At 42.7% G+C, this 24,924-nt stretch overlaps 1 protein-coding gene across 1 annotated transcript in view; it reads right to left on the bottom strand.

Moving 5' to 3' along the window:
- LOC126094474 (bumetanide-sensitive sodium-(potassium)-chloride cotransporter-like) overlaps positions 1-24,924 on the bottom strand; it is a 618,436-nt gene that overhangs the window by 101,647 nt on the left and 491,865 nt on the right. The window contains 3 exon segments of the mRNA XM_049908865.1: positions 17,043-17,178; positions 21,271-21,392; positions 21,514-21,637. Of these exon segments, the coding sequence (XP_049764822.1) occupies positions 17,043-17,178; positions 21,271-21,392; positions 21,514-21,637 (382 nt within the window).

The raw sequence follows: 24,924 nt of genomic DNA, 5'->3' as shown, positions 1-24,924 counted from the left end.
ATCCATAATGTTGGAATACAGTATATGCTCCAAAACCCTACTGCAAATCGACATTAGTGATATGGGCCTGTAATTCAGCGGATTACTCCTATTTTCCTTTTTGGAGACTTGGGCAATTTTCCATTCTTTAGGTACGGAGCTTTCTGTGAGCGATCGGTTGTATATAATTGCTAAATATGGAGCTATTGTATCAGCATATTCTGAAAGGAACCTGATTGGTATACATTCTGGACCGGAGACCTTGCCTTTATTAAGTGATTTAAGCTGCTTTGCTACAGCGAGGATATTTACTTCTATGTTACTCATCTTGGCAGTTGTCCTTGACTGGAATTCAATAATATTTACTTTATCTTCTTTGGCGAAGGAGTTTCGGAAAACCGTGTTTAATAACTCCGCTTTGGTGACACTGTCATCAGTGACTTCACCATTGTTTATCAATGTTGAAATTGAATCTGACTGTGAAGTTATATGGAAGCATGTAACAGGTCCAGGTGAACTGAAATAAATTATCGGAAGTTTTTACCGGCCACTCAGTTTCGCAGTGAAAGTTCTACTCGTATTTTTGCTTGTTAGCATCCCACATAGTAAACGAATATGGACGTAGAGGTGTTATGAGCAAAGTTTAAACAGATTGTTAATCGTGGTCTGAGAACTATGTGCCTAGTGAATGGATTAAGGACGGAAAAGATCCATGGCAGTTTAACAGCAAAATCCGGAAATCGCTGAGGAAGCAGAGACTGTAGCATTCTCGGTTCAAAAACGAGCCCGCAGGTGACGACAGGCGGAAATTACTAGAAATTCTTGCTTACGTAAAACGATCAATGCGTGAAGCATACAACAACTACCTCTGCTCTATCAGTTTGCATTACTGCACTGAAGCTACATTAAAGTCACATGTTACCATAGATAACATTCACGTTAGGAGGCACAGATAGGAATAGGAAATGGTTATTTTACGAAATCAGTGGTGTAAGATTTCGCCATAAATAAATCAGTTAGCCTCCACGTAAACTGTATTTTATTAGTTTTTTATGGTTGCTTGGATGTATTGAAAATATGTGTTTCTGAACAGCGAAAGATCTTGCCGAGAATCCGAGATAATTCTGGTCCTACGTAAAATCGCTAAGTGCGCCGAAGGCTTCTATCCTGTCACTCGTTGACAAGTATGGTGAGGCAACAGAAGACAGCTAATGGACAAACCAAGATTCAAAGATGGTAGAATCATTCCTCGTTAGACCGTCGTACAGTCTCTCGTATGAAGGATATAGTAATAGTCATCCCTGGCGTAGAGAAGCAACTGAAAGAGGGAAAATATAAAAACGCCAGACCCGGATGCAATCCCAATCCGGTTTTACAGAGAGTACTCTACGTCGCAGGTCGTTTACTTAGGGATTATTTATTGCGGAGTTCTCGCCCAGCACTACGTCCCAAGGGACTGGACAATGCGCAGGTGACTCCTATATATAAAAAGGATACAAGAACGGACCCGCAAAATTTTAAACTAATATCCTTAAGATCGGTTTACTGCAGGATTCATTCTCAGCTGAACATGATAAATTTCCTTGAGAAGGAAAAGCTTCTCTCCACAGATCAGCATTGATTAAAAAAGCATCACTCATATAAAAGTCAGCTTGTTCTTTGCTCGCATGGTATTCTGCGAATCACTTAAAAAGGCAATGGGGAGATTCCATCCAGAGTGAATCTTCCCTCTGTTTCGGAGTGTGTACTGATACGAAACTTTCTGGCAGAACTATGTGCCAGAGGACTAGGACTCGAACCCAGAACATTTGCCTTTTGCGGCAAGTGCCCTACCGACTGTGTTACCCACGCACGACTCACGACACGTCCTCACAGCTTTACTTCGGCCAGCACCTCATCTCCTAATTTCCAAACTTCACAGCATTTCTCCTGCAATGGTGCCAGGTTCGAACCTACGCCCGACACGCATTTTTAATCTGCCAGGAAGTTTCACATCAGCACACACTCCGCTGCAGAGCGAGGGATTAATTCTGGAAACAATCCCTCAGGCTGTGGCAAGCCACCTTTTTGCTAAGAGTGCTAGCCCCACAAGCTACGATGGAGAACGTCTGTGAAGATTAGAAAGTAGGAGACGAGATACTGCTGGAAGTAAAGCTGTGATGATGGGTCTTGAGTCGTTCTTGAGTAGCTCAGCCGGTAAAGCACTTGCGCGTGAAAGGCAAAGGGCCCGGGTTCGAGTTCCGGTCACGTTCATAGTTTTAATCTGCCAGGAAGTTTCAGATTCCGTATTCTCAGATTTCCGGAAGGCTTTTTACATGGTGCCCCACTGCAGACCTTTAACTAAGATACGACCATACGAAATAGGTTCCCTGATAAGTGAGTGGCTCGAAGAATTCTTCAGTAATAGAACTCAGTACATTGTCCTGTTTATCAGAATTTAGGATGTTGTTAGAAGTGCCCCAGGAAAGTGTGATAGGACCGCTGTTATTGTCGATATGCACAAATGATACGACCGACAGCGTGAGAAGCAGTCTGCAGCTGTTTGTTGATGATGATGATGTTGTGTACGAGAAGGTGTCGTCATTGTGTGACGCTCTAAATATAGAAAAATGCAGATTAATACAAATGGGTAGGAAAAAGAATCCTGTAATGTTCGATTACGGCATCAGAGCACACGTCGATTAAATATCTGTAACGTTGCAAAGCGATGTGAAATGGAACAAATACGTAAGGACGGTCGCGAAGAAGGCGAATGGCCGACTTACTGGGAGAATTTTAGGAAAACGTTCATTTGTAAAGGAAGCCAGGTATAGAACACCAGTGCGACCTGTTTTTGTGTACTGCTTGAGAGTTTGGGATCCCAAACAGTCGGGATTAAAGGAAACGTCGAAGCAGTTAGGACGCAGACTGATAGTTTTGATCAACATGTGAGTATTATGGAAATGCTTCGTGAACTCAAATAGCAATCCATGGAGGGAAATATTATTTTTGCGGAACACTATTGACAAATTTAGAAAACCGACACTTTACACCGACTGGAGTACGATTCTGCTGCCGCCAACATACATTTCGCAAAAGGACCCCGAAGTTAAAATAAGAGAAATTAGGTCTGGTATGGAGGCAATACAGACAGTCGCTTTTCCCTCGCTTTGAAATGGGAGATACGATACTGCGTGAATAATTTGACAGAGCACTGAAAGACCTGAGCCGAAACAAGGCCCCGGGAGTAGACAACATTCCATTAGAACTACTGACGGCCTTGGGAGAGCCAGTCCTGACAAAACTCTACCATCTCAAGAGCAAGATGTATGAGACAGGCGAAGTACCCTCAGACTTCAAGAAGAATATAATAATTCCAATCCCAAAGAAAGCAGGTGTTGTCAGTTTAATAAGTCACAGCTGCAAAATACTAACGCGAATTCTTTACAGACGAATCGAAAAACTGGTAGAAGCCGACCTCGGGGAAGATCAGTTTGGATTCCGTAGAAATATTGGAACACGTGAGGCAATACTGACCTTCCGACTTATCTTAAAAGAAAGATTAAGGAAAGGCAAACCTACGTTTCTAGCATTTGTAGACTTAGAGAAAGCTTTTGACAATGTTGACTGGAATACTCTCTTTCAAATTCTAAAGGTGGCAGGGGTAAAATACAGGGAGCGAAAGGCTATTTACAATTTGTACAGAAACCAGATGGCAGTTATAAGAGTCGAGGGACATGAAAGGGAAGCAGCGGTTGGGAAGGGAGTGAGACAAGGTTGTAGCCTCTCCCCGATGTTATTCAATCTGTATATTGAACAAGCAGTAAAGGAAACAAAAGAAAAGTTCGGAGTAGGCATTAAAATCCATGGAGAAGAAATAAAAACTTTGAGGTTCGCCGATGACATTGTAATTCTGTCAGAGACAACAAAGGACTTGGAAGAGCAGTTGAAAGGAATGGACAGTGTCTTGAAAGGAGGATATAAGATGAACATCAACCAAAGCAAAACTAGGATAATGGAATGTAGTCAAATTAAATCGGGTGATGCTGAGGGAATTAGATTAGGAAATGAGACGCTTACAGTAGTAAAGGAGTTTTGTTATTTGGGGAGCAAAATAACTGGTGATGGTCGAAGTAGAGAGGATATAAAATGTAGACTGGCAATGGCAAGGAAAGCGTTTATGAAGAAGAGAAATTTGTTAACATCGAGTATAGATGTAAGTGTCAGGAAGTCGTTTCTGAAAGTATTTGTATTTAGTGTAGCCATGTATGGAAGTGAAACATGGACTTGGACAAGAAGAGAATAGAAGCTTTCGAAATGTGGTGCTACAGAAGAATGCTGAAGATCAGGTGGGTAGATAACATAACTAATGAGGAGGTATTGAATAGAATTGGGGAGAAGAGGAGTTTGTGGCACAACTTGACGAGAAGAAGGGACCGGTTGGTAGGGCATGTTCTGAGGCATCAAGGGATCACAAATTTGGTATTGGAGGGCAGTGTGGAGGGTAAAAATCGTAGAGGGAGACCAAGAGATGAATACAGTAAGCAGATTCAGAAGGGTGTAGGTTGCAGTAGGTACTGGGAGATGAAGAAACTTGCACAGGATTGGGTAGCATGGAGAGCTGCATCAAACCAGTCTCAGGACTGAAGACCACAACAACAACATTTGTGAGTGGAACAAAAAAGGAAACTACTAGTAATGGGAAAAATACGTTCCGCCACGCATCATACGGTGCGCTTCCTAAGTATGTGTGTAGATGTAGATGCAAATGAAGCAACATACTGGCTTTAGTGCAAGAAATCACTTGCAAGTGTTGAATGAAAATTATGAAACGAAGTAACGAGCACGAACTAACACTTTGTCTAGCATTCATAGATACTGGAAAGGATTTTGACTTGGTTTCTACGAAATCTCTGCATACTGACTCAGAGAAACAAGGTGTTAATACATCGTATGTGGGTATAGTGAAGAAAGTATCTGTCAATGTTACTGGTTCCACCAGAATTCATCAAGACAATGGGAAATTTAGAAATGAGTAAGGGGCTTCCATGCAACCAAGATTATTCCTACTGTTCCTAGATTTCTCTTTCACATATTTAAATTGCGAAGATCTGAAGCAATTCTTGTTAATCGAACATATTTAGCAATTATATATAACCACTCGCTCACAGAGAGATGGGTACCTAAAGACTGGAAAATTGCTTGAGTCATACCAATACCCAAAAAGGGAAGTAGGAGTAATCCGCTGAATTACAGGCCAAATCACTAATGTCGATTTGCAGTAGGGTTTTGGAACATATACTGTATTCGAACATTATGAAGTACCTCGAAGAAAACGAGTTATTGACACATAGTCAGCACAGTTTCAGAAAATATCGTTCTTGTGAAACACAACTAGCTCTTTATACTCCTGAAGTAATGAGTGCTATCGGCAGGGGATGTCATATTGATTCCATATTTTTATATTTCCAGAAGGATTTCGACACCGTTCCTCACAAGCGTCTTCTAACCCAACTGCGTGTCTACGAAATATCGCCTCAGTTGTGCGACTGGATTCGTGATTTCCTGTCAGAAAGGCCACAGTTCGTAGTAACAGATGGAAAGTCATCGAGTAAAACAGAAGTAATATTCGGCATTCCCCAAGGAACTGTTAAACGTCCTCTGTTGTTCCTGATCTATATTAACGACATAGGAGACAATCTGAGTAGCCGTCTTAGATTGTTTGCAGATGATGCTGTCATTTACCGTCTTTAAAGTCATCAGATGATCAACACGACTTGCAAAATGATTTAGATAAGATATCTGTATGGTGCGAAAAGTGGCAATTGACCCTGAATAAAGAAAAGTGTGAAGTTATTCACATGAATACTAAAAGAAATCAGCTAAATTTCGATTACGCGGTAAGTCACACAAATCTGAAGGCTAAATCAACTAAATACTTAGGGATCTCAATCACAAATAACCTAAATTGAAAGGATCACAGAGATAATATTGTGGGTAGAGCAAACCAAAGACTGCGATTCATTGCCAGAACACTTAGAAGGTGCGACAGGTCTACTAAAGAGACTTCTTACACCGAGCTTGTCCACCCTATTCTGGAGTATTGCTGTGCGGTGTGGGATCAGCATCAGGTGGGACTGACGGATGACATCGAAAAAGTACAAAGAAGGACAGCTCGTTTGTATTATCGCGAAATAGATGAGATAGTGTCACAGACATGATACGTGAATTGGAGTGGCAATCATCAAAACAAAGGCGTTATTCGTTGCGACGGGATCTTCCCACGAAATTTCAATCACCAGTGTTCTTCTCCGATTGCGAAAACATTCTGTTTGCACCCACCTACATAGGGAGAAATAATCATCACGTTAGAATAAGAGAAATCAGGGCTCGCACAGAAAAATTTAAGTGTTCGTTTTTCCCGCGCGCCGTTCGAGAGTGGAACGGTAGAGAGACAGCTTGATGGTGGTTCATTGAACCCTCTGCCAGGCACTTTATTGTGAATTGCAGAGTAATCATGTAGATGTAGATGCAGACGTAGATTACTAAACCACCGACGGGTTTACACGGCAGAGTGCTGTTTACTTCTGGATCAGTAAAACTTTACCAACGAAAAGAATAAGTTTGCAAGAAGGGTTGCAAATGAAATATAATAAGACAAAAATTATGAATCACAAGCGAATCGAAAAGAAAGTTGTACGAATTAAAAATGAAGTTGTAGAACTAACGGAGAAGGTTTTGTTCTTAGGACAGTTGCAGACAACGACTAAATGGAAAGGAAGAGAGAAAAACTCCAAAGTTCATACCGGGAGTGGTTTTAGTGTACTAAATATGACGTTAAAAATTAAGCGTTCGACGTGATTGAAAAGGAAATTTTACAGTCGCTGTGTATTACCAGGTTTGACTTATTGCATCGGGAGAAGGGGTGACTTTCAGCAAGCAGTGTAGAGGTGTATGTTGGGAAGTAATGGGAGAGACAAGAAATCAAACAGGTGACAAGGCCCAGAATTGAGTGTACGACGTAATTTGACAATAATGAAAGTGAAGCGGAGCTGGCGTGACATGGTAAATTGGCGATCTGAGAGCAGATGAGCCAAGAAAATTCTGGGACACGAGAAAAGGTAGAAATGTCAACCTAGCAAACGTGCATTGAAAGCTTTATACACTGACTGAATTAATAGTAAATCGCAATTATTTTGGTATATTACCAACTGGTACATCTTTGAATGCAAATGCAATGAAAATCACCTGTTTATTCAGAATATTGTCGATTCCAGCAAGTGGCGTTGTTAAAAAAATTTCAAAGTATTTCCTTCTGTCGTTTATAAATATTTCACGAAGCATATGCCCACTCTTCGAAGAAAAATGTTTAGTAGGATATATATGGTCACGCCTTGCGCTTCCGCGTGAACAATAATCTATAATTTTGAAAAGTGAATCAACTATTTTGCTAAAACATCAAACTGAGAGAGCATAGTCAAGTTATCCGTTGCAAGGTAAGAATTTTTTGTAGGTCTAAATGAAAATTTTTTACAGTATATTAGGAACAGTTTCCAATTAGTGAAATTTCATGTACATTCATCAGATGCATTTTTATAATAGGGCGTCTTTAAATTACGTCATAGTAAGTCATTCTAAAAATAAAGACAAAAAGCTTTAGGTTTGCCGGTGGCAATGTAATTCTGTCAGAGACAGCAAAACACTTGGAACAGTAGTTCAACGGAATGGACAGTGTCTTGAAAGGGGGATATAAGATGAACATCAACAAAAGCGGAACAAGGATAATGGAACGTTGTGAATTAGGTCAGGTGATGTTGATGGGATTAGATTACGAAACTTGACACTTAAAGTAGTTGATGAGTTTTGGTATTTGGGCAGCATGATAACTGATGATGGCCGAAGTAGAGAGAACAGAAAATGTAGAATGGCAGTGGCAAGAAAAGCTTTCTGAAGAAGGGAAATTGGTTAACATCAAACAGAGATCTAAATGTTAGTAAGTCTTTTCTGTAAGTATTTGTGTAGAATGTAGCCAGTATAGAAGTGAAACATGGACAACAGACAATTTAGACAAGAAGAGAATGGAAGCTTTTGAAATGTGGTGCTACAGAATAATTCTTAGGATTAGATGGGTAGATCACTTAGCTAAAGAGGAGGTACTGAATAGACCTGGGGAGATAAGAAATTTATGGCTCAACTTGACTAAAAGAAGAGATCGGTTGATGGCACACGTTCTGAGACATCAAGGGATCACCAGTTTAGTACTGGAGGGAAGTGTTTGTGTGTGTGTGTGTGTGTGTGTGTGTGTGTGTGTGTGTGTGTGTTGTGGGTTGTAGAGAGAGACCAAGAGATGAATACAGCAAGCACATTGAAAAGAATGTTGGTTGCAGTAGTTATTCGGAAATGGAGAGGCTTGCACAGTATAGAGCAGGTAGGAGAGCTGTGTCAAACCAGTCTTTGTACTGAAGACCACAACAACAGTCTTTATGAGTTCAAATGGCTCTGAGCACTATGGGACTCAACATCTTAGGTCATAAGTCCCCTATAACTTAGAACTACTTAAACCTAACTAACCTAAGGACATCACACACACCCATGCCCGAGACAGGATTCGAACCTGCGACAGTAGCAGTCCCGCGGTTCCGGACTGCAGCGCCAGAACCGCATGGCCACCGCGGCCGGCAGTCTTTCTGAGTATTTTTGTAAATTGTTCTTTGCATTACGAAATTTACAGACCAACAGATCCATTTTAGATTAATTAAAAACACATTCTTAAAATTAGTTTGCATAATAAGATCAGAATCTGTAATCGGAAGTTTAGAAGTCATGCGGTTTTCAGATTGTTAGCGAGAAATTCAATGAGAGAGAGATTCAACATCAACACTAAACTTGTCACTTTCAGGGTGCGGCTAAGAGCGTAATGTGTAGAAAAATGTATAGCTCCACGAGTTTAAGTGAAATTTTGATGACCACTGGTGAGAACTGCTAACCACGACGCTGAAAGGCGCGCGCTGGCGTTGTGAGCTTGTGAAGCGGTAAGGAAAGTATGTAATCGTATCAGATACGATATGGGCAGGAGATGGGGAAATTCTCTGGCATAAGCGACTTTGACAGAGGGCAGATTGTTATTAGCCGGCTGTGGTGGCCAAGCGGTTAAAGGCGCTACAGTCTGGAACCGCGCGGCCGCTACGGTCGCAGGTTCGAATCCTGCCTCGGGCATGGATGTGTGTGATGTCCTTAGGTTAGTTAGGTTCAAGTAGTTCTAAGTTCTAGGGGACTGATGACCTTAGAAGTTAAGTCTCATAGTGCTCAGAGCAGATTGTTTGGTCCCGTGTCTGGGAACGAGCATCTCGCAAACGGCGAAGCCAGTCGGCTGTTTTCCTATTACTGCCGTCAGCACCTACAGAACGTGACTGAAGGGTGGTTAAAGAGCGAGTAGGCATTACGCTGTTGAACGTCTACGCTTCATGACACACCCTGGACGCTGCAGGCCTGGATTTTTCAGAAACGGAATATTTATTCTATTGTCATAAGACTGAAACGTACATTATTTTTCTACATAATCTCCCTGCATTTCAACGCACTTTGCCCAACGTTTCACAAGTTTTTTGACTCCGTCGGAAAAAATGTTTTTTGGCTGCACCTGTAATCAGTTTTGCACTGATTCAATGAAATCCGCATCGGTTGCAAATTATCTTCCCTGGGCGCTTTCTTCAATGGTTCAAACGTATGGAATTCGCTTGGAGGCGGGTCTGGACTGTATGGTGGGTGCTCCAGCAATTCGGATCCCGACGCCTTTATTGTTTCGGCAGTCAGTTTGGTAGAAAGTGGCCGATCCTCGTCTTGCTGCAGGATGACACCTTTTTGGACTTTTCCGCGGCGCTTGGATCTGATTGCAGGTTTCAGTTTAGTTCGCAACACAGCACAATAGTTCTCACTGTTTATATTTTCGCCTTTTGGATTGAAACGTATGGCTGCCACACCTTCCATGTCTCATATTAGAGCTAGCATAATCTTACCAGCTGCTGGATGACGTTTAAATTTCTTAACTTCTGGTGATTACGAGGGTTTCGAAACCATGCTCGCAGCCTTACTTTCCGGTTCGTGATGATGTTTCCACGTATCGCCTACAGTAACGATTTGCTGTAAAAATCTATCTCCTCGCGATGATAACGAGCCAAATGTTTATGAGAGATGTGCATCCTTTGTGCCTTACGCTGCGCTGACAATTCTTTCGGTACCGACCCCGCACACAGTTTAGCCTGCCGTGTAAGATTGAAGACGCTGAACCATGGCTGATCGATCTTTCCTCCTCACATAGAGAAGTTCTTCCCTGTTTGAAGTGCTCTGTTCACTCGTGGATCTTACTCCGTGATAAACAGCCGAAATTGCATTTGCATTCGACGAATAATTTCCGCAGGCTTAACAGCTTCCGCAAACAAAAAACGAATAATTGCCCTCATTTCCTTCTTTGCGCAGTTGACAATGGAGCTGCCATGTATCATGGTCTGAAACGATACAACGACTAACTCGGAAATAAGAGTGACACGTTACCTATAATTGTTGCTGCGACGATGCTTCATTCTTGGATACTATTAGCGTTACCAAGCCCTACGGCGAGAAATTGCAAAACTCTCTTTACTTTTTGACTCCTGTCGCACAACTGCAGAGGGTACGATATGAAAGAGATTGTAGCGTGGATCAGTGGAAGCACATCGCCTGTTCGGGTGAATCATGCTTCATGATACTTCAGCTCGACGGTCGCGTCCGGATACGCCGTCGTCCAAGCCATCAGCTGCTCAATACATGCACTCCACCACGGACGGTGGCCGCTGAGGGCAATATTGTGCTGTGGGGTCAATCACCTCGGCTTCCATGGGGCTTTTGGTAGTAATCGAAGGCACCATGGCAACTGCGGACTACTTGAGCAGTACTGTCAGTACTGTGGACCACTGCTTTCTTTCATGCTTGATGTCTTCCAGGAAGTCGAAGGCATCTTCCAGCAGGTTAGCTGGAACTCATGGTGATGTCTTTCCACCAAATTCAAGTGACGTGAATCCGACAGAACAGATCTGGGTAGAACGGGCGTCAGCTCTGCTCCCACAAAGTATCGAGCAGCACCTAATGGGATTTGCGTGATCTGTGCCTAAACATCTGGTGTCCCATACATCCGGAAATCTACTGAGGACTTGCCGAGTCCATATCACGCAGAATCGTTGCTGTATTGCGTTTCAAAGGTGGACGACGCATGTATCTTACACCTGTTAGGCGTCTCTCCCTGGTTCTAGGGTTACATTCGCATAGGCAGTTAGTCACTTGGCGGTCGTGCAATTAGTTAACGCTCGTAGCTTAATCTGACTTGTGACTTGCACCGCCAATGTGAAAACCACCTGCATTAGATGAATTTGGTGAAGTGTTTCACCCTTAGTCGGGTGACAACGTTAGTAGCTTTTCCTGTCAAAATGTTCACTTTCAGCTTCCATGCGACGATTTGAGTAAAATAAGTTTCGACTACCGCCAGCCTACAGATATACACGACTCCTAAATAAGCTACAGCGAAGAAAGATACAGGCAACTGTTATTAATCTATACATGCGCACACCGTTATTTTATAACACAATATATTGCAAATTAGTATTTTGAGCCTGTGCTTTAGCAACGGTTAGAGGATAGTAAATGAATCCAAAGCAGCCAACCAGTTGCAACAAAACGTGGTCTTATCCAACCTTTGAGAATGGTTCTGACGGATGTTAATCTGTCTTCTTCAGAAATGTGTGTAACCTGAAAACAATGTAACAGCAATAAATACAAGCTCAAAAACATGATATATGTGAAATTCTCACCCTTTTGTGAGGATCTAGTCTCTGTATGAAGTGTAATTTTGACATGCATTTTTCCCGGTTTGTAATTATTGCTGTTACAGTGTCTTCAAGTTACACGAATTTCTGAAGAAGACGGGCATACATCCGTCGAAACTATGGTCAAAGGCTGAATAAAGCCAACTTTTGTTGCAATAGTTTTGCTGCTCTGGATTCATATACTGATACTGCAAATCACTGAGAGTGAGCTTAGAACCCAGCACGCCTTAACAAGTAGACGGGTGGCTCACCGACGGACCGAATAGCCAAACTGCAGTTAGGGATTCATGAAGTAGTAGAGGATCTTTTAAAACAGGAGTACCTTAACAGAGAACATGTATATCGGGTATAAAGGTTCCACATTGAGTGGCTACCTATTTATTGTTGCATGGATTTTCATAGTACTACTGCAACATCTGCAACGCTGGATTATAGTTTTATTAATGCTTGTTAAAGTTATGGTCATAGTTTAGGCTTACAGTTTGAGCAAGATCACTACTTGCCTTTCTACTGAAAACACAATATACACTCCTGGAAATTGAAATAAGAACACCGTGAATTCATTGTCCCAGGAAGGGGAAACTTTATTGACACATTCCTGGGGTCAGATACATCACATGATCACACTGACAGAACCACAGGCACATAGACACAGGCAACAGAGCATGCACAATGTCGGCACTAGTACAGTGTATATCCACCTTTCGCAGCAATGCAGGCTGCTATTCTCCCATGGAGACGATCGTAGAGATGCTGGATGTAGTCCTGTGGAACGGCTTGCCATGCCATTTCCACCTGGCGCCTCAGTTTGACCAGCGTTCGTGCTGGACGTGCAGACCGCGTGAGACGACGCTTCATCCAGTCCCAAACATGCTCAATGGGGGACAGATCCGGAGATCTTGCTGGCCAGGGTAGTTGACTTACACCTTCTAGAGCACGGTGGGTGGCACGGGATACATGCGGACGTGCATTGTCCTGTTGGAACAGCAAGTTCCCTTGCCGGTCTAGGAATGGTAGAACGATGGGTTCGATGACGGTTTGGATGTACCGTGCACTATTCAGTGTCCCCTCGACGATCACCAGTGGTGTACGGCCAGTGTAGGAGATCGCTCCTCACACCATGATGCCGGGTGTTGGCCCTGTGTGCCTCGGTCGTATGCAGTCCTGATTGTGGCGCTCACCTGCACGGCGCCAAACACGCATACGACCATCATTGGCACCAAGGCAGAAGCGACTCTCATCGCTGAAGACGACACGTCTCCATTCGTCCCTCCATTCACGCCTGTCGCGACACCACTGGAGGCGGGCTGCACGATGTTGGGGCGTGAGCGGAAGACGGCTTAACGGTGTGCGGGACCGTAGCCCAGCTTCATGGAGACGGTTGCGAATGGTCCTCGCCGATACCCCAGGAGCAACAGTGTCCCTAATTTGCTGGGAAGTGGCGGTGCGGTCCCCTACGGCACTGCGTAGGATCCTACGGTCTTGGCGTGCATCCGTGCGTCGCTGCGGTCCGGTCCCAGGTCGACGGGCACGTGCACCTTCCGCCGACCACTGGCGACAACATCGATGTACTGTGGAGACCTCACGCCCCACGTGTTGAGCAATTCGGCGGTACGTCCACCCGGCCTCCCGCATGCCTACTATACGCCCTCGCTCAAAGTCCGTCAACTGCACATACGGTTCACGTCCACGCTGTCGCGGCATGCTACCAGTGTTAAAGACTGCGATGGAGCTCCGTATGCCACGGCAAACTGGCTGACACTGACGGCGGCGGTGCACAAATGCTGCGCAGCTAGCGCCATTCGACGGCCAACACCGCGGTTCCTGGTGTGTCTGCTGTGCCGTGCGTGTGATCATTGCTTGTACAGCCCTCTCGCAGTATCCGGAGCAAGTATGGTGGGTCTGACACACCGGTGTCAATGTGTTCTTTTTTCCATTTCCAGGAGTGTAAATACATAAAATGGCTAATATGATCATATAAGTATCAACGTAAGTGAATAAAAATTTCATCTGTAATAATACTCAATTTCCGCAAATCTTGCAAAAATTCAGGTAATCCCAAGCTTTCCGTTCTCGAGACTCTACCTCGCAATCAACAGCCGCATCTTGTAACTGAAGGTGTATAGCAGATTAAAGCTACTAACAATTCGAAATTGGGACTGAACCCCTCAGATATCACATATATCTACGAGGCCCTCACCTGTCCAGTCATATGCTATGCAAATGGTGTGCGGATCTCAGCCCATCCCACGCACTCCGTCTCGGATTCCGTATCCATCTAACCCCTCTCCACCCGCATCCTGAACCAGCCGCAAAAATTCCCCCATCTCCTCCTTCGTCAGTCCTATACATCTTACAAAATCTAATCCCAACAATCCACTGTATCCGCATCCTTGGGAATTCTGGCCGCTGCCGCGTCTCTGCCAACAGCTTCCAATTTCCTTACACCTCCAAACACATATTGTCCTTTCACAGCGTAATTTCAACCGCCTCCCTCTCCCAGGCCACGAAATCATCTACGAGGACTATCCTTTCTACCAATCACAACCTACCTCACCTCTTTCTTTCCACGCTTAACTGCAGTGCAGTCCACCTCCTACAATCCGTCTTTTGACCCTTCCCAAGACTCATCGCACATTATTTCTCATAGCACTTCCCCTCCAATCCCATTTACATCGAAGCACCATACCTAGGAAATATTACCAGAAGATCATAGTGTCATCTGCTCCATAAAGCTGGATATTAGACACATCACCGTACATTTAACATTAAGATCACTGTTTATATCCAAAAAAATAGGGTGTTTACGTATGTGAATGTTGTAATCAGAGGCTGAGCGACAACATGGCTGCTACCAGTCCAGCTCTCTAAGGGGATCACGTTTACGACAGAGAAAAGTGAAAGAAAAAAATCCGAATAAGTGCGAATAGGACTCGCGGACTGCGGGTTCCGCATAAACTTAATTATGTATATAGAAATTCGTCCGTCCCGGAAATCTAAAAATTCAACGATTTTTGCGTGTTGTCGATATCGATACTGGCAAGATATCAAAATACGTGACATTAGTGGTCGTGTCTTTTACTGCCATTGACTTGGAAGCTTAAACTTTTTACGGCGACAAAGGCTCATAGACCTTAGTATTTTCATAAATTTGAACTCCATACGTTCCCCCGTTCCTGGGGAAAAGGGATCTTAAAAGAAAAAACCTAACAGTTGAATAGCAAATGGCAAAAAAATATTTTTCGTGTGTCGTAATTACAGATTAATATTTTTCGGATATTTTTACCTTACTTGCACTACAAAACTTTGCTTCTTGCCAAATTTCATGATTATTAGTCAACGGGAAGTACGCTATAGGTTTTGATGAGTGAGTTTGCGAGTTTCAAAATACGTGAATCAAATTGCCGCATCTTTTGATTGCATTGACTTAGGAATTTAAACGTTTTACACCGCAAGGGTACCGTAGAGCCTAGTATGTGATATATATTTCAAATTGATACATCTACTTATTCCTGAGAAACAGGGTTCTTAACAGTCTGACAGGCAGAGAGACAGACGGAAAAGAAAGTGATCCTAGAAGATTTCCTTTTTTCCTGACTGAGGTACGGTTCCCTAAAAACAAGAATACGCTACTACAAGAAATAACTTGGACGTGTTCTTGTAGATGAGCTGCAGTGACCAAGATGGAATGCAACAACTCTGATAAAAAATTGGAAGAATATTAAATGCAATCAAACGATAAAGAAGATGTACACTCCTGGAAATTGAAATAAGAACACCGTGAATTCATTGTCCCAGGAAGGGGAAACTTTATTGACACATTCCTGGGGTCAGATACATCACATGATCACACTGACAGAACCACAGGCACATAGACACAGGCTACAGAGCATGCACAATGTCGGCACTAGTACAGTGTATATCCACCTTTCGCAGCAATGCAGGCTGCTATTCTCCCATGGAGACGATCGTAGAGATGCTGGATGTAGTCCTGTGGAACGGCTTGCCATGCCATTTCCACCTGGCGCCTCAGTTTGACCAGAGTTCGTGCTGGACGTGCAGACCGCGTGAGACGACGCTTCATCCAGTCCCAAACATGCTCAATGGGGGACAGATCCGGAGATCTTGCTGGCCAGGGTAGTTGACTTACACCTTCTAGAGCACGCTGGGAGGCACGGGATACATGCGGACGTGCATTGTCCTGTTGGAACAGCAAGTTCCCTTGCCGGTCTAGGAATGGTAGAACGATGGGTTCGATGACGGTTTGGATGTACCGTGCACTATTCAGTGTCCCCTCGACGATCACCAGTGGTGTACGGCCAGTGTAGGAGATCGCTCCCCACACCATGATGCCGGATGTTGGCCCTGTGTGCCTCGGTCGTATGCAGTCCTGATTGTGGCGCTCACCTGCACGGCGCCAAACACGCATACGACCATCATTGGCACCAAGGCAGAAGCGACTCTCATCGCTGAAGACGACACGTCTCCATTCGTCCCTCCATTCACGTCTGTCGCGACACCACTGGAGGCGGGCTGCACGATGTTGGGGCGTGAGCGGAAGACGGCCTAACGGTGTGCGGGACCGTAGCCCAGCTTCATGGAGACGGTTGCGAATGGTCCTCGCCGATACCCCAGGAGCAACAGTGTCCCCAATTTGCTGGGAAGTGGCGGTGCGGTCCGCTACGGCACTGCGTAGGATCCTACGGTCTTGGCGTGCATCCGTGCGTCGCTGCGGTCCGGTCCCAGGTCGACGGGCACGTGCACCTTCCGCCGACCACTGGCGACAACATCGATGTACTGTGGAGACCTCACGCCCCACGTGTTGACCAATTCGGCGGTACGTCCACCCGGCCTCCCGCATGCCCACTATACGCCCTCGCTCAAAGTCCGTCAACTGCACATACGGTTCACGTCCACGCTGTCGCGGCATGCTACCAGTGTTAAAGACTGCGATGGAGCTCCGTATGCCACGGCAAACTGGCTGACACTGACGGCGGCGGTGCACAAATGCTGCGCAGCTAGCGCCATTCGACGGCCAACACCGCGGTTCCTGGTGTGTCCGCTGTGCCGTGCGTGTGATCATTGCTTGTACAGCCCTCTCGCAGTGTCCGGAGCAAGTATGGTGGGTCTGACACACCGGTGTCAATGTGTTCTTTTTTCCATTTCCAGGAGTGTATATACAAATATGGGTAGATTACATTACAAGAAACGAGAGTAATGATGGCTTACCTGGTTTGCGGTAGGAAACGTACAGGTAGAGGGTGACTACCACAACGAAGGTGATGAGCGCCATCACCCAAGACATGAGGAACATCACTCCGATACACATGAGGGTTCCCAGCAGGCTCACCCACGCATTGTAGTACTGCAACAAGAGGTCACCATGCAGCGCCACTCACAGCTGACTTCAGTTGTCAGTGACAAAGTTTAACACCTGAACAAAAAAAAACTGACATCTTGTGAATTGTACATGTTTTTAGTCCTCCTCCACATCTTCATTTCTCAATTCTGCATTTTGCCTGTTCAGAAAACAATCCATTTCCTGAAAACTGCCATTTCGTCATTCTGGAAATGCGTGTCATTCAATGGTTTCTTCATTTGGGAAAAGGGGAAGAAATCACAGCGTGCTGCGTCAGAAGAATACGCGGAATGACGCAAAGTGTGATAGCCTAAAGTAGCGGTATGTGTGACTGCCCTGTCCAGAACGAGCTGCGGCGTTGTTGTGGAGCAGAAACACCTCTAATGACAGCTTGCAGTAAAGCAACGTCTGGTCAGTATCCCGCAATCTCGTCAGAAGATTTGGATAGTATGCTCCTGTAAGGTTTGATCCCCCCCCCCCGCCTACGAGCTTAATTTACGTACACCATATCGTAGCAGTCCCAGAAAACACTCGGCATCACCTTGTCCAAGGATGACTGGGTCTTCACGACTTCGGAGGTGGCAAATCCAATTTTTTACACTGCCAGCTCCGCTTCTTTGTCTCAGTCATAGTGATACATTCAGGAATCGTCCAAGATGATTAAATGGCTGAAGAAGTCTTCTGGACTGGCCTGCCAAAGGTATAACATAACCTCTGCTGCTTCGATTTTACAGGCTTTCTGTATGGGTGTGAGCGGTCGTAGAACCCAGTGGGCTGCAATCTTTGTCATATTCAAAATGTCGCGAAAGACACTGGAAACTGATCACAGACAAATTTTCATTTTTCCAGTATCACTTCGATCGTGATACGCCGGTCTTTCGGCACCAGACTTCACTTCTCTCGAGGTTCCCGTTTCTTCACAGGCTGATGATCTGTTACTTGTTGTTCACCATTCAGATTTGTTTGACAACACTGGAAGTGTCTGTGCCAGCTGCTCACTGTGTCACTGTACACGTCCACCAACTCAGCATGGATTGTTGCAGTACCGTTCCGCTTCAAATGCAGAAGCAAATGAATTACTGCAAGATACTCAAGTTTATAAATGGGCAGCTTCGTTTTGTTTTGGATCCTCTAGAGGCATGTTGCGATATTGTAACGTGAGGATTTCAATGCGTACTAGGACAGCAGACATGAACTCACGAACAAAAAAATTAATTGTGTAACTTTGCTTTTTTGGGGATGATTTTTAAAGCTTTATTACTACCCTTGTATGTGTTCTCTAATGTCATCTAAGTGCCATGCATTAGCTGCTGCGATGGTGTTTTCGTATCGCTTGGAACCCAGTGTATGACACTCATTCGCTTCTCTACATAATCCACCTACTTCATTTCAGTCGCAAGTCTGTCATATTTATGTCTTACAGTCCGATCTGTTTCCTGACTCACTTGTTTTTCTGTATCTACGAGTAACGATCAATGTGCATGAGTGGTTTTTCGCATTTTAAGACCATACCTCGCTGCCATTTATCAAAAGTGGAAATATACATATTTTATTGTAAACTTTTTTTTCACTCACATCAAAGGCATGGCTGGGAAAACATTTCTTAATTTACCAAAAATGCTCCAGAACATTTATATTCTTCTCGTATTTCTTCTGCTTTCCGTCCAGTGACTGTTATCAGCTTCCATGAACAAAAACTCTTCAACTTCTTCTATAACTTCTTTGCTGATTTATAGAATGCTTCTTGCGACGTATTCATTAATCACTATTTCAGCCTACTTGTAAATTCTGGACTAAGGTTCTCGATTCGTTTTCTTAATTAATCTGCGCTAGAGGCAACTGGCATAATTTCAGCAAAACGAAGGACGTTCAGCTGTGCTAAATCAATGCGTAGTTCGTCTTTATCCCAGTCTTTTTTTTCACAAGTTCTTCTCTGGCTGTTGAAAAAAGTTTTTGCAATCCCTAATCTTGTTGACCACACTCTTGAAAAAAAGATGCATTACGAACGAATTACCCAAATGGGACGGCAATCGGTAGATATGATGTTCGAGTACTTCTCCAACACATGCAGATTCCTGTGCACTCGCCATTTAGATTCAAATTTTTTCCTTGTTTCTGGAAATGAAGGAAAACCTTCTGCTTGCGGTTTGCTAAATATAGTGGCATCAGAGTTTCGCTCCAAAATGACAGAATATATTTTGTTCATTACGTCAAATGCCTGTCCTACGTCATAGACGATACTAGGGTACTCATCGTTTAGACCTTTAAGTGCCTCACACACGAAATAATAAACTGAAATTTCTGTTGAGTCTCGTTTTCTCGAGCCATACTATGAGTCTGCATTGAGATCTGATACTGTTCTCTTACAAGTTACCTTCTCTAAGGCCTTCGACAGCGCTGATAACAAGGAAACTGAGCTGTAATTGTGAAGTTTCTCTCTTACTTTTTATGGAGCAGTTTTACTAACGAGTATTTTAATTCTACATTTATGTCCTCACTCCGCCAGCTAGCGTGCGGTGTGTGGTGGAGGGTACTCCTAACCGCTATCCTCTTCCCACTTCCCTGTTTCATTGGTGTATGAGAAGAACGACTGTTACTAAACTTCAGTATGAGGTCTCATTGCTCTGATTTTCTTGGTGTAGTCGTTTCGCGACACCTCGTAAATTTAGCAGCAACCCTCTCGGTCACACGATGTACCGACTGCCACTGGAGTTTGTTGAGCGTCTCAGTAACACCCTCGGCCGACTAAACGATTCCAGAACGAAAGATGCCCGCTCTTCATTGGGTCTCTGTCTCTTTTGTTAGTGTAACCTGGTATGAGTCGTAGACTGGTGGACAATTTACAAGCATCGGTCGAACAAGCATTTTGTAAGCCACTTCTTTCTTGGGTGAACTACATTTCCTTGTGATTCTCCAATGAATCTCACCCTGTAATCAGCTTTCGCTACTCTTTACTTCGTATGGTCAGTCCACTTTAGGTTGCTTAGTATGGTTATTCCTACATATTTTCGGTAGTTACTGTGCCCAGTGATTTTTCTCCGATAGCATAATGGTGTAGTATTAATCTATTTGTATACTTGCGCGCAATATATAAGACTTTTACACACGTTCTGGGTCCACTGTCAGTTCCTGTACTAACCATTATCCCTCCGCATGTCTCTCTGTATCTCGTTACAGTCTCCTGGTGATTCGTGAAAACATCCCGCCAGAAAGACGCGTTCCACAGGTTGCTGAGTGCAGCGCTAATGTTTGGTGCACTGACATTCGTACGTCTACTTGGTGTTTCGTCATAACGTCAGTACTTACTCCTCGTTAATTTAAGAAATGATGGAACTTCCTCATTCCTCGTCCCATGTTTGTGTACGATGCAGCAACTGCTTTGGAATACCATACTGCAAAAGTTGTGGAGAAGAGTATCCTTTTGACTGAACTTTCCAAGTACTGACAGACACTGGTAACTGAGGATGTTGCACAATTATGCTGCATCACTTATGCTTTAATCCTCACACACAGCAGTTGTAATATGTCCTGCCATGATATCTCTTACCAACTGTCCATATACTTTCAATTTACTATTCAGAGTTTCTTGTTCTCTCCATGCAATTATGGTATAACTCCCTTTTCTCTTACATGGCAATGTAATATTAAATTAAAGTAACATATCCATCGAAGTTCTGAGATTTTTGAGTTTTTTAATCGACAATAAAATAAAAAGTATGATGTGAAACTCTTTGATTTATGTGTAACATTAAAACTTCACAGTACTACCACCTTTAACGCCTGGTACTGTAAGATGGAACCTCGCTCAATCACTTCTTCTTCCACTGATATCGTGATACCTTCTTCGTAAGCTGATCCACGGATGAAAAGTCGTTAATAGTTTTAACGAAGCATCGGAAATGTTAATTTAGGTCTGTAGCTGAGTAATGGATGTAAGATCCGTTTCTTCGTGTAAGGTATAGGTGTTTTTGCTAACTTGACAGTTATATATGACTAAGAATTTAAAATAAACAAAATACATCTTACAGAAAACAAAGGAAGAACCATCATAGCCAATGAAATGATAACATTGCAAAATGAAAGTATATCGGATTGTACCTTGAACGCTGGTCTCCAACCGGGGCTCTTTGATATGGAAGCATGGAAGACGGAGAAGTTGATTAGAGCGTAGGCTGCGAGGAAGAAGTTGGAGAGCAAAGGTGCGATCGCATTCAGCTGTGCTGAAAAAAAATACAAACTCAGATTAATCAGCAAGTCGCATGTCTTATTACAGAAATGTCTCATACTATCGTAATTGTCAGTAGCACCGGTTTTAAGATTATTACGAGTTTTTGAGCTCACCAATTAATATGCATCCGAAGGAAATTAGCGACACGAGGATATAACCTCTGACAGGGTCGTTGTTCGCACCATACCCAACGGAGAAGAATCCTATGAATGGATACAGCCTGTCCTTTGCGAGGGCCTAGAAAAATTGAAAACAAATGTTTATTGTCTCTATCAAAACGATTGACATAACTGAACGATATTGCATGGCATCATGTGCTCTACAAGTGACGCGTCCTTAAAGCAATGCAGGCATATGTCATCAATTCATTAATTTTTGAGTGTCCTCGTCCAAAAAATGCATTTTTCTGGTTCTTTTGACTCATAAGGTTGTACCCGTATAAACATTATAGCGAAGTTCTTCCCATTACTCTTAAACTCACTTTCTAAAAACAATAACTCCTGCACAATATCGGTGTCTAAGAACAAAAACTAGCAAACAACATGAGGATGAATTTTGTAACCCAGGGAGTAACCAATCTCCCAATTCTAAGGAAATGAAAGTAAGAAATCGGTTATGTGGACTTACAACATCGTACAAAGGGTGAGTCGGAGCGTCCTGAAACATACTTAAAACGACAAAGACGTAACATTAAACATAAGAATGTAAATTGTCTAGCCACATTTAATGTGCACTTCAACTAAAAACATTAACAGAATTACTCAAAAAGAAAAATATTGTCATAACTGAAATCCAAGAAGAAAATATTCATTGAAACATCTTTCTTGGTTCAGAAAAATTCAGAATTTTTTAAAAGGAAAACCAAGAAAGAGTATAAAAAAGCCACAATCTTCAAAACAGTTAATTGTAAGTAAAAATAAATTGAACTCGAGAATAGAATTTAAACTCATAAATGGAAGGCTTTCCACATTAATCTTTAAGTCAACATGAAAACTGTATACTGCTGTCAACACACATGCACCAACAAACAAAATAAAAACAACACAAACAGGGCAAACACAAGAATTTTGGCCAATAATTAATCAGCAGCACATTAGACCGAATTCCATCAAGAAACAAAGTAATATTGCTTGGAGATTTTAATGCCCAAATCGGCAAAGAACATCGTCACAGATATATAGTAAACAGATATACTGCACATACCATAACTAATGCAAATGAATAACTACTTACCAGCCTATGTGAAGAACAAGGTATGGTATTAAAATCCATATTTTTTTAGAAGCTTCCTCGTAAGCAAACTACATTGGTGTCACTGAATCTAGTTAGGTAGGGAAACAACTTGGTCATGTGGCTATAAGTAAACACTCTGCGATGGAAATATTCCATTTTAAAATCGATAAAAGTGCTGGTTTGAATTTAGATAATTATATGCCCATAATCAAGTTCAGACCCATAGTTAGAAAAAAGAATCCGTACCAACGAAAGAAGTTTGACACACAGAGATTAGCCAAGGACAGTAATTCTAAAACAATATTAATACGAGCAGCAGAAAACATGATTGCCCTAAATAAATAAATAAATGATAATGGAATGATGAATATGATGAACCTGTGCTCAACAGACAAAGAGCCTGGACATCCGAGAAAAAAAATCGAGAAGTCTTTGTATAAACCAGGAAAGCAACATCGAAAGTTCTTCAGATAGTCACACTGTATGATCGGTTGAGCTCAAAAGAAGCGGAGTTCAAGTAAATCACCTGAAGGCAGTTCTGCAAAGTATTCCAAACCAGCTCAATACACCACCAAATTTACGTTTCAAGCATCTAAAAACGCTCAAAACCGTATGCAAAAACAACGAAAACTTTAAAATACTAGCAGAATATTTCAAACAATAACACAACTGCAACCTACTAAAGAAAACTGTAATTTTGACAATGTATATCAAGAGAATCGGATTCGAAGGAACTAAAATTCGAGAAAATTAAAGAAATCTTAAGAATCTGGAGTAGACGACATTCCCTGAGACGTGCTGATATCCTTGGTAGAGCCAGGCACAGCAAAAATATTCCACCTGGCGTGAAAGATGTGTGAGAGAGGTGAAATACACTCAGACTTCAAGAAGGATGTAATATCCCAATTAGAAAGAAAGCAGGTGGTGACAATTGTGAATATTTACGAATTATTAGTTTCATGACGTCATGGCTGCAAAATACTAATATGATTTATTTACAGAAAACTGGAATAGCTAGTAGAAGCCGACCTTGAAGAAGATCAGTTTCGATTCCGGAGAATTGTAGGAACACGGGAGGCAATACTAAACATACGACATCTCTTAGAAGATGTTAAATGGAACGCACCCTTTGAAATTATGAAGATGGCGTGGGTAAAATACAAGGAACAAAAGGTTATTTACAATTTTCACAGAAACCAGACAGCAATAGAAGGGCATGAAAGGGAAGCAATGATTCAGAGTGAAGTGAGACATGATTGCAGACACACGTGGAGCCTACCGCGATGCTATTCAGCTTGTTCAGTGAGCAACCAAACCAAGGAAAAATTTGGAGAAGGATTAAAGTTCAGGAAGAGGAAATAAAAACTTTGGGTTTGCTGATGACATTGTAATTCAGTCAAATGCAGCAAAGGACTTGGAAGAGCAGTTCAACTGAATGGAAAGTGTCTTGAAAGTAGGATGTAAGGTGAACATAAGAAAGACGACAAAACAAGGATAATGGAGTGTCGTCGAATTAAATAGGTATGCTGAAGGAATTAGGTTAGGAAACGAGACACTAAAAGTAGTCGAAGAGTTTTATTACTTGAACAGCAAACTACGTGGTGATGGACAAAGTAGAAAGGACAAAATATGTAGACTCGCAATAGGAAAAAAAGTTTTTCTGTAACGGAGAAAATTAAGTGTTTGGCAGTCTTTTCTGTAGGTATCTGTCTGGAGTTTGGACATGTTTGGGAGTGAAATGTGGAGAACAAGTTGTTCAGAAAAGGAGAGAATAGAGCTTCCGAAATGAGAAGCTAGAGAAGACGTAATACAGAAGAATACTGAAGATTAAATGGATAGATCATATAAGTAATGAGGAGTTACAGAACAGGATTGGGAAGAAAAGAAATTTGTGGCACAACTAAAAGAAGGGACCGGCTGATAGGGTACATTCTGAAACATCGAGGGATTACCAGTTTGTTATCGGAGAGAAATGGGGGAACGGTGGGTGGTTAAAATTGTAGAGATAGCTCAGGACTTGAATACAATAAGCACGATCAAATGCCCTAAGTTGGTGTTGTTCAGAGATGAAGAGGTGTGCACAGGACAGCTGCATAAAACTAATCTTCTGACTATAGATCAAAAGAAAAACAACAAAACAACTAAAAAAATAACAAAAATCTGAAGATGACAATACAGTTGTAGAATTATGGAAGCACTCTAGTGACAATATGATAGCATGCTTAACAAAAATAATTCAAGAAATTTGGAAAACAAACAGACTCCTGGCTGGATATACATCTACCTCAATA

The sequence above is a fragment of the Schistocerca cancellata genome, chromosome 8 (genome assembly GCF_023864275.1).
Source record: "Schistocerca cancellata isolate TAMUIC-IGC-003103 chromosome 8, iqSchCanc2.1, whole genome shotgun sequence".
Classification (NCBI taxonomy): Eukaryota; Metazoa; Arthropoda; class Insecta; order Orthoptera; family Acrididae; genus Schistocerca; species Schistocerca cancellata.
Note: the sequence above shows the minus strand (reverse complement) of the source record. Positions and strands in the feature narration are given on the sequence as shown.